The sequence below is a fragment of the Elephantulus edwardii genome, unplaced genomic scaffold (genome assembly GCF_000299155.1).
Source record: "Elephantulus edwardii isolate Elephantulus edwardi_28Jun2011 unplaced genomic scaffold, EleEdw1.0 scaffold00060, whole genome shotgun sequence".
NCBI classification, from domain to species: domain Eukaryota; kingdom Metazoa; phylum Chordata; class Mammalia; order Macroscelidea; family Macroscelididae; genus Elephantulus; species Elephantulus edwardii.
The window spans coordinates 3207419-3218530 of record NW_006399810.1 but is presented as its reverse complement, the minus strand read 5'-3'; the positions used below and the strand labels follow the sequence as shown (position 1 = coordinate 3218530).

At 43.2% G+C, this 11112-nt stretch overlaps 1 protein-coding gene across 1 annotated transcript in view; it reads right to left on the bottom strand.

Annotated features, from left to right (window-relative positions):
- The window catches only part of SHOX2 (short stature homeobox 2), a 9633-nt gene extending 9473 nt beyond the window's left edge, over positions 1–160 (bottom strand). Inside the window, exon 1 of the mRNA XM_006887681.1 lies at positions 4–160. Within this exon, the coding sequence (XP_006887743.1) occupies positions 4–160 (157 nt within the window). The remainder of the gene's footprint in view (positions 1–3) is intronic.
- Positions 161–11112: the final 10952 nt, after the last annotated feature.

Genomic DNA, 11112 nt, shown 5'->3' with positions numbered 1-11112 from the left:
GGCTGCTGCGCTCCTCGCGCCCCGGCTCCGCGCAGCCCGCCGCCTCCTTGGCCGCGCGCAGCGGCCCGCTCTCCAGCACCTCCCGGTATGTAATCGCCTCTTTCTTCTCCTTCACTTTCTGGTCAAAAGACTTGGAGACGAAGGCTGTGAGCTCTTCCATCGCCGCCGGCCGCAGCCCCCTCAGCCTCTCCCGCAGAGCCCCGCGCTTTTTTTCTTCTTCTTTTCTTACTGCTCCAGCCCCCCCAATAATAACACATCAATGGGCAGGGGGGAGGGGGGAGGGGAAGGAGGAGGAGGAGGAAGAAAAAGAGAAGAAAGAAGAAAGAGGAGAAGGAGAAAAAGAAGTGAGAAGAGGAGGAGGAGAAGGAGGAGGAGGAGGAAGAGGAGGAGGAGGAAGAGGAGGAGGAGGGGAGCAGGGGCGGGGGCCGCGGGAGGGAAAAGCGGTCGGAGGCTCCCGTGCCCGTGCGCGCTTGTTGGATGTTAAGATCTTTGACAATTCTTCCTGCGGAGAGTTCAGATCTGATAGCGACGCTGCGCTTGAAGTCTCACTATTTATACTTCGCAAAGGCGGCCCCTTGTTCTGAGTCAATTACCTCCCCTCGCAACTCCGTGGGAGCCCCCTTCCCGGGCCGCAGCCGCGCCACTACCTGGGTGCGGGGCGGAGGGGGTGGGGGGAAGAGAGAGAGAGAGAGATGGGGAGATTGGAGAGAGAGGGAGATGAAGAGATGGAGACAGGGAGATGGAGAGAGAGAGGGAGAGGAGAGAGGAGATGGAGAGAGAGACAGAGGAAAAGGAGAGAGAGAGAGAAGGGGGGTAGATGGAGAGATGGACTGAGGCTGGAGTCTGGACAACCCGGGGCGGGAGCGGGAGGACAGCGACGGGGACTGCGGGGTGGGGAGAGGAGGCAGGTCCTGCTCGTCTGGGTTTTCGGAGAGCTTCGGCTGCCGGCGCTCGTGGCCATTAATCCAGGATTGACAAGAATCCCTAATTAATTTAATTAGGCGTGGATTCTGCGCTGGTGTCACGACTTAGTTAAACACTGGGGAGCTGGACCAACTCCACGGGGCGGGGCCAAGCTTACCCGTGCGCGCTGCGGGCGCCGGTCACCCCGCCGGGTCCAGCCCTGCCCCTCGCCCGTCCGAGCAGCGCGCAGCTGCTCGGCCCGCATCGCGGCCCCCAGCGCCCCGCACGCCCGTCCCGCGGCCGGATCCCGCCTCCCAGCGCTGCAGATCCAAGCCCCGGCCCGAGTCGGGGTCCCTGGAACACCGGAGCTGGCGCAGCTCCCGGGAGGGAGTTGGGGACCCGCTGCCACCGCCGAGCTGGGTCTTCTCGGAGCTTTCCGCCGGGTCCGGGCAGTTCCCGCACTGCTCCGCTCAGGGAGCGGTAGCCGACTCCTCCATGCTCAGCCGCTGCTCCAAGGGGCCCGGTCGATTTAACACGTTTCCAAAGCAGCTGTTCCCTGACAGATCCCATTTTAAAGTGTTGCTTTAGCTCTAGGTCAAAGACAGTTCCTTTTCGCTCTCCCTCTGAGGTCTCTGGAAGCCCTGTCACTTAGGCGCCTCTGCACCTGGACTTCCCAGGAGGAATTAACAGGAGCTCTTCGTTAGCATCACCTTGGGAAACAGTCCAGTTAGTTGGTTTACTAATTTTGAAAACCTAGAGATTGTCCGTTGAGTTTTAAAAAGATAACCGATGTTAGGTGTGTGACATATCTAATTTTGTTATGGACTTTTCCAAAAGGAACCTTCTCTGATTGCAAAGCTCTTATAAAACTGCTGTTGAAAATTCTATTTTGAAACAATTTTTATAGAAAGAGTTTGTAATATGGAATGCAGACTCGAGTAGTTTGTCTCTATGTATACAAGGCTTTGCTGTGAGAAGGGAAGTATATGTATTTATATTCACACATTATTTACATAAAGAAAGTTGGATTTACTTGAGAGTAACAACAAATACACCTCTTGGCTTTGGAGAAAATGTCTAAATATTAACACAAACTTTTTGTTGTTAAAGGTGATGTGTTCATTATAAAGTGTCTATATTATCTTGGAACTAATAGCCATAGCAGAAAAGAAATTAGAAAACAATGGTATGTATAGATCCCACTCAGTGGTCTTCAAGGAAAGTTGAGATACACCTCAACCATTTTTTTAGGTGTTTGATACATCTAACGCTGTATTAAACATGTAAAACAAGAAGACAGATGTCATTATGGTTCGGTATATTACTATTTTATATATAAACAGAGCTATATATGAGTGTATTTACTATTTAGAGAAAGTGCTCACATTTGGTGAACTTAGGGGAGATAAGACCCCATGGTTTTTAGAAATGCTTAACTTTTCCTTTAAATTCTGAAGTTATTTTTCTCAAGATTCACTTACTGCTATTTTTATGTTGCTGGTAGCAATTGCTTTCAGATATTAAGCACTATATGACAACTTTAATGTGTCACATAAGTGTTTAAAATAATTAAGCTTTCATAAGTTGTATGAATTTGGAAACTTAATTTTACAGAGTCTCATGGATTACTACCTGTGACTTTTAATTCTGATATTATAAGTGAGGAATGACTATAAAACTTTAGTTCTTTATGAAATTTTGATTTTGAGATTATTTAGCAGTGATCAATAGTAAGATTAGTTCAGTGGGCACAGTGCTCAAGAACTCTCAAATTGAGGTATTAAATACATATATCAGATCAAAATAATAACTAAAGTCTGGTAAGAGTTTGTGAGCCCCACCAAATATTTCATTATCCTTTTAAGTATGTAACTTTTAAGTCTAGGCTCAAATTCCATTCTGTTCCACTTGAGGAATGATGACCACTGCAAAGGTAATCAGAAAAAGCCCAGACACAACTGTTATGTAATTCAAACCAAATAGATTTTCCTAAACCCGTTGCATATTGGATCGTTGTATAATTGGGAATAGTGGTGCTGACATGAAATGAAGCACTGAGAAATCTGTAGTGTCTGATCAGATACCCACTGGAGTAAGGCTTAATAATAAAATAAAACAACTTAAGGTTTTAGAAACATATCCAAATAAATGCCTCTGGAGTTCTAATCATGCTGTTTCATTAAATAAGAAATTTAAATAAGATTTCAAAATGCAGTTTTGGTCAAAAACATGGAGAGGAAAGCTCAGCTGATAGTCTATGGACAGATACACAGGTTCTATTTAATTCAGCAACGCAAGGGTTTCCCTAGGTTTTGAATTATTAAAAATACATATGTAGTATTGTAGGTGAGTTTCAGTGTGGTCCTTAAAAAACTAGCTAGTTAAGGCATTCTCATTTATGAGAGAAGTAGTGTGGAGGTGATTTTCACCACCTCTGACAATAGGGAACTGTCCTTTGGATTATATAGCAGCTTGAAATGAGTTGGTTCTCACAGGGGACCCAGACCAAGGCCAAACCCTTAAGGTTTGCTTTACATACAGCAAATAGGGAAAAGAATTATTTTCATGCGAAGATAAGGAATGCAGGGCAAAGTTATAGAAGATACGGAATCATATTAATTTCTATTGGTGTAATTAAGGAAAATAAACACTCTAAATTGGATTTGTTTCAGAGGAAACCTCCGCAGCGTACTCTTATTCCTATACCAGCCGGTTGCTTTTCTGTGAGAAACTAATTTGCTCCCAATCTATGAGTGCCTTCTTCTGGGCAGAAGAAACACCGACTTTTAATGCATATTTGCAAATAAATCATTACAATTTAATCACACACGACTTTATACAGACACACTTCCATGATTTATTATTGTTGGGCGAGTTCCCCCCTCCTTCCCCCAGCAGGAGATAACCAATTTGGCTACGTGAGGTTGTCTAAAACATAACTTCCCACAAGACAGATTTGTTTACTGATTATTTGTGATGATAACGACGATTACTAAGGGAAATAACAGCCTTCAGTTCCCACCTTTATTGCTTTTTGAGAATGAGAAAACCAAATAATCAAACAAGCAGGGAAAGAGAAAAAAAAAACACCCTAAAAAAAAAAAAACATTGCAGGCGGGACAATCTACTCGCTCGGCGCTCCTACGGCCTGGTCTCCTCCCTCGATGCGCTCGGGGCTCGGCTGCAGCTGCCTGACGCTGGAACCAGGAAGGCGCTGCGCTTAAACTGAAGCCAGCGCGGAGGACGCCGGCGGGGCCCTCATCGGGAGCAACACTGCTTTCAGGTCTGCGGCGCGTGTCCGTTTGCGGGGTGTGTGATCGCGAAGGTCGACACGCAGGTGATTCCCGCGACCGTGGCCTGGGGAGCAGCGTCCGCGGCTGCGGAGCTCCGAAGGCCTGCGTGGGGCCTGGTGAAGTCAGGTGGAGGGGCGGGCGGCGGGCGGGCCCCGCCGGCGACCTGCCGCGCGCATGCGCCCCTCTCCTGGCCGGCCGTCGACTCTCCGGGCCGCCCGGGCTCGCGTGGGTGGCTCGGGGCCGGAGGATCGGCCCCAGGTGTGAAGGTGGACGTCAGCCGCACGCCCTTCCCCCGCAGCCGGTGGCGCCTGGTCACTGCATGTGCCTGGCTCACCTGCCAACAGATGCCCTGCGTTTTGTCACTCGCTGTGTTTGAGATGGAGAAGCTGCGTCTGCGTCCACTCTGCCCTATCCTAGCCTCTTCTGCCTTGGCTCTCCCCTTCCAACTCCCCTAGATCTTTCCTGGCTTGTGAGCTTGCTGTGAGAATGGTACAGGGCGAAACCGACTTTTCTGTGCCTCAAACACTTTTAGGTTTCCTTGACTGGTCGTCGTGTGGTCACAGAGCGAATGACTTACATGTAAACGCGGTAGTTAAGTGAGAAGTTATAACTTGGCGTTAGACACATTACCTTTGGAGTTGATGCAGTATCTACAGCAGTGGGTTCAAGTATGACACAATGAGGGTGGAACAGGATTCGGGTCTGTTCATAGGGTCATTATGAGTCGCACTCAAGTCTAGGACGCTTAACAACAGCTTTTGATTTTAAAATCACTTCTATTCAGAGGTTATGCTCACTGGAAACATTAAAAAATGCATTTTCTAGGCTCTGCACTAAGCAACTGTGTCTCAGCTCATTAGGAGATAAGTTCAGGTGTATTGTCAGACAGGCATTCTAGTTATCTTTGAACTTAGACGTTGAGATTTTTTTTTCTATAATTATATTTTATTAATTTTCATAAACATTTACAGAGATTTTGGGTTTCCATTCATTCATTGTTGCACTGTTCTCTCTACCCTCCTCCCAGTTTGTTCTTGTCCAAATGCCACAGTGCTTGTCAAAGCCAGTTCTGATTAATCTTCTTTGTCAGTGTGTCCTTTGCCATTCCCTATCACTCCTCCCTGAGAGAGACTTCACCCTGAGTCATAAGGAAAAGGGGATGGCGTATTCTCTTAGCTACTTCCTGCTGAAAAGGGACGCTGTGGGTTTCAGGGTGAAGATCTTCTCTCACTACTCTAAAGGGCCCCTTTGGCAGTAGGAAACACATAGACTATTATGGAGATTGATTTTGGAATTTAGATGCACTCTTATTGATTGTGCTTGGCCATACATGTTCATATCCTTGAAGATGTATCATGGGGGTGTTGCAACCTAGAAGACACAGATTTGACTAACAAGTTATAAGTACATGAGTCCAAAAATTATGGAAAAGTAAAAGAAAAGATTCTTTCATTGTTTTACAAACCCTCCCCCAGGTCCCCTCCACCATGTAGCCCTCGCTCTAGTCTCCTGTGATGACAGAAATACCTAATCGCATATCTCTTTTAAACAGTTTTCTCCCTCCTCTGTTTCAGTGCAGTATACATTATTGAACCCATCTTACTCAGTCTCTCCCCAACCCCAAGGACAGTCCCATTCTACAACAGTGGCATCATGTAATATTTGTCTTTTTGTGACTGGGATATTTCACTCAGCATAATGTTCTCCAGAGTCAACCATTTTGAATAATATTGCATGAGTTCCTTGTTTTTTAATGCAGCATAGTATTCCATTGTGCGAATATACCACAGCTTCTCTAGCCATTCGTTTGTTGATGGGCACTTAGGTTGTTTCCAACTCCTTGGTATTGTGAACAAAGCTGCAATAAACATGGGTGTGCATATATCTGCTTGGATGTCAGCTATGGTCTCTTCAGGGTATATTCCCAGACGTTGAGATTGTAAGTGAAGGAGATGGCGTGGAGTTCCCAGCTTTAAGAGCTTGACCAACTTTGTGGAGAAAGTAGCTTACCTTTGAGAGCTCCTTTAGCCATGTTGTTGTTGTTATGTCCCATCGAGTCGCTTGCGACTCATAGCTACCCAATGTACAAAAGCCCTAAACGCTGTTCTGTTATTCTGTGCCAGCCTCGCTGTCTCAAACGCACTCATTCCCACCACTCCACTCACAGATTCGATCCATCTCATCGAGGGTCATCCCCTCCTGCGCTGTCCCTCCACTCTGCCAAACATGATGTCCCTCTCCAAGGACCAGTCCCTCCTTGCAACATGCCCAAAGTATGTCAGATGAAGCTTCAGAATCCTTGACTCCAAGGAGCATTCCAGCTTCACCTTTAGCCATACAATCTTAAAAATATTCACAAAGTTTGCAGGAAGAGGCAATATCTTGGTTGTTAATAAGTGCCTTGGAGGCAAGTACAACTCCATAGCTACCCTATGAACAGCAGATCTGAACCCTGTTCTGTACCATCCTTTAATTTCTGACACATTTGAGCCCCTTGCTACAGACGCTTTGTCAGTTCATTTCATTGAAGATTATTACATCATGTTGTTAAATAAGAAGACTAAAATGTTCCAGAACTTAAAAAAAGTTGAAGACAGCCAACATCTGTTAGTTGGCCTTCCCACCTATACTAAGCTCAGGAGACAGCATTGTGTTGTGAATTGGAACATGAAATAGGGTGATTTTGATGGATGGGTAGATATATTTTCAGCTTTTTAAACCACTGCAGAGAAATTCTTGTGTCTGATGATACTAAAAAATTCATAGATACTTAAAAGGCTTATTAATTAATAAAATGCTACAGAGCAGTGAACAGATACGTCTTGGAGAGATTGCAGCCAGAGTGCTGTTTGGAGGCAAGAATGTTGAGGCTTTGTTTCACATACTTTGGACATGTTGCTAGGAGGTGCTATTCCTTGGAGAGGGAAAGGGTGGAGGGTCGGTGAGGGAGAGCAGGTTGATCTATATTGTGACTGTTGCAGTGTGTGTCAGAAAGTGTGAAGATGGTACAGGGTAGAACAGGGTTCACATCTTTTGTTCATAAGTGTTGCTATGAGTTGTGCTTGACTTGATGGCACATAACAACAACAACAGAGCAGTGATGCCAATTAAAGTCTAAGTTAAGCCTGATTCAAGCTATGGTATTTTTAATTGCTTCCTGTGCATCTCAGTGGCCTAATTGTAAGGAGTTGCACTGCCAAACAGTTCAAATCCACCAGCCTCTCTGTAGGAGAGAGATAAGCATTCGCCTTCCAAATAGCATACAGGCTCTGAACACCCAGTGTAAGGTCAGCTGTGGGGCCATTCTTACCATACCGCATATAACAACATGCATCTGAAAGTTAGACAATGAATAAGGAAGGATGAAGAAGAATCAATACATTTGAATAGTGATGTTGGTGAAGAATAATGAATAAGCCCATGGACTGCCAGAAGAACAAACAAGTCCATCTTAGAGAAGCTTCAGCCATGGTGTTCTTTAGAGGCAAAGACAGTGATACTTCATGTCACATACTTCGCGTATGTTCTCAGGAGACACTGTTATTGTTGTTGTGTACCATAGAGTTGGAACTGACCCATAGCTGCCCCACTGCTGGGTATTCAGGGGCAGTTAATCGCACCGGGAGAGATTGCCTACTCTTCTCCCACTCAGGCGGCACTGGTCATTGAAAAAACATCATGCTGAGAAGGATGGTGGCAGAGAAAGAGAGAAGGACCTTCAACAAGGTGGTTTGACACAGTGGAAGTAACGGTGGGCTCAAGCATATCAGAAATCATGAAGATGGCGCCAGGTAGGACAAGGTTCAGATCGGTTGTCGTAGTTGACTTGATGGCACCTAACAGCTAATACTGTGTACATAACATTTTTCGAGACAGATGCTTTGACAGAATTTTTTTCTTCTTTTGTCATGTTGCTTTGCTAAATCCAAATTTTACTTCTTTCACTGTCATTTGCAGATTAAATATACACTTTACCCTTGAACAATGTGGATTTGAACTAGATGAGTCCACTGATAGATGATATTGCTTTATACTATTGAGTAGGGAGCTCTGGTGGCATAGTGGCAAGAAGCTGTGCTGTAGTCCCAAAGGCACATGGTTTGAGGCTATCAGCCACTCTGTGGGAGAAGAATGGGCCGTCTCCTCCTATAGGATGAACTGGTCTGAAAACCACTAGAGGGTCAGCTGTGGGTCAGTTCTGACTTGATGTGCATAACAACAACTACTACTACTACTACTATTGAGTTGGAATTGACTTTTAGCTGACCCTCCAGTGGTTTTTCCGAGGCAGTACAATTGCACAGAAAGAGATGGCCCATATTTCTCCTGCAGAGCAGCTGGTGAATTCTAACTATACATCCGTGGGATGGAAGCATAGCTCCTTACCACTAGGCTACCAGAGCTCCCCATAGACAGATGTTAGAAACAACCCAAAATATACCATATGATACTAATCCTTATCTTACTTGAGCAGTTTGTTTCTTCTCGAAGTGCATGTTGTTGTTAGGTATAGTTGGTTGACTCGTAGTGACTCTGAATAGCAGATCTGAACCTTGCCCTGTCCTGCTCTGTCCTCACGGTCTCTGTCATGCTCATGTCCAGTGTGGTAGCCATCGTGTCAGGTTCTTTCATTAAGGGTCTTCCCTTCATTCTCTGATCATCTGTCTTTCGTAACATCATATTTTTTCAATATCTCACCCCTCCTGAAAACATACCTGAAGTATGTGAGATGAAGTTTTACCATTCTTGCCTCAAGGGTTGAACTTCCTGTAAAATAGATGTTTGTTTTTTTAGCAATCCATGGTAAATAAATACTTCAACAGCACAATTCAAGGGCACTGATTCTTCTTCAGTCTTCCTTATTCATTGTCCAGCTTTCAGAAGAATAGGAAACAATTCTGAGACTATGGCTTGGATCAGGCACACTTTAGTCTTCAAACTGACATCATTTCTCTTAGAGAGGCTCTTGATAGTGCACTTCCTCAGTATACTACTTCTTTGGATTTCTTGACTGCTGTTTGGGTGTGGATTATGGATTCAATGAAAATGAAATTGTTCACAACTTCATTCTTTTCTCCATCTGTCATAATATTATGTCTAGTGATGAAAAATTCTTTTTTTGATGTTGAGATACAGTGCATATTGAAGTCTTTAATCTTCTGCAGGAGATGCTTAAAAATCTTCATTTTTTCCTTTTATTATTTTTTAAAATTGTTAATTTTAATGAAAATTTAAAGAAAAGTTGGATTTTCATTCATTCATTGTAACACCCCTAGTTAATTTTTTTTTTAAAGAAAGTCATTGTTGTGTCATTTTCCTCTCTTCCCACTCACCCCTCTGCCAGTTCACTTTACTATGCACCTCTTATTCTGGACAGTTGTCATACAAATAATGCCTAATCATATATTCCTTATAAATAGTTCTTCCTTTCATCTGCATAACACAGGGCGTTGGTGAGTCTTCCTCCAATGCCAGTGCCACATTCTTCATAGAGTCCCACTTCTCAAATTATTTGTTCAGTATACAGATTGAATAGGTATGAATAGGATGCAAACCTGATAGACAACTTAATTTTAAACCATGCAGTGTTCCGTTGTTCTGCTTTAACAACTGCTTCTTTGTCTATGTAGAGGTTTCTCATGAGTACAACTAAGTGTTCTGGGGTTCCCATTTTTTGTTATCCATAATTTGTGATGATCTGCACAGTCAAATGTTTTTACATAATCAATAAAACACAAGTAAATATCTTTCTGGTTTTCTTTGCTTTCAACCTAGGCCCATTTGAGATCTGTAATGGTATATTTCATTTCACTGTCTCCTCTGAATCCAACTTGAATTTCTCCCAGTTTTCTGTTGAAGTACTAGTGTTCCAGCTGCTTTTGCATACTCTTCAGTAGCGAGATTTTACTGATAAGCGATATTACTCATACTGTTTGATAATTTCTGCATTCTCTAGTATCACCTTTTTTTGGAGTAAAAACAAATATAGATCTCTTTTGGTAGGTTGGCCAAGTGGCTGCTTCCAAATTTGTTGGCATAATTGGGTTATAGAAGAAATAAAGAATGAAATTAAAAAGTTCCTTGAAACAAATGAAAATACAACATATCAAAATCTCTGGGTTGTACCTAAGGCAGTGCTCAGGAGGCAGTTCATAGCAATAGGCACACAAAAAAAGGAAGAAGTAAAATCAATGATCTAACCCAATATCTCCATCAAATAGAGAAAGAAGAACAATCTAATCCCACAGCCTCTAGAAGCAAATGAAATTATAAGGATAAGAGTTGAAATCAATACAGAAAACCAATTGAAACCATCAATATGACTAGGAGCTGGTTTTTGGAAAGGGTTAATAAAATTGAGAAACCATTGGCAGACTTAGCAAAAGAAAAGACTCTGATAACTCAAATGAGAAATTATAGAGGTGACATCACAGCAGAACCAGATGAAATTAAATCGATGAATATCATGAAAAACTATACACTGGTAAATTAGAAAACCTAGAGGAAATGGACAAATTCCTTGAAACTCATGTACTACCCAGATTGACATGGACAGACGTAAAACACTTGGATAGACCAATCACAAAAGAAGTTGATCAGATCATAAAATGAATTTGTCACAAAAAAGTCCTGGATCAGCTAAATTCTACAAAACATTTGGAGAAGATTTATTACCAGACCTACTTAAATTATTTTAAGAAAATAGGAAAAGAAGGAACACTCCCAGAATCATTCTATGAAGCAAGCATAATTCTAATACCAAAACCAGGTAAAGATATTACCAAAAAAGAAAACTGCAGACCTCATATGAATATAGATGCAAAAATCCAAGAGCATATAAAAAATAATCATGACCAAGTGGAATTCATAACGAATGAAAGATGGTTCAGCATAAGAAAAACAATCAACGTAACGT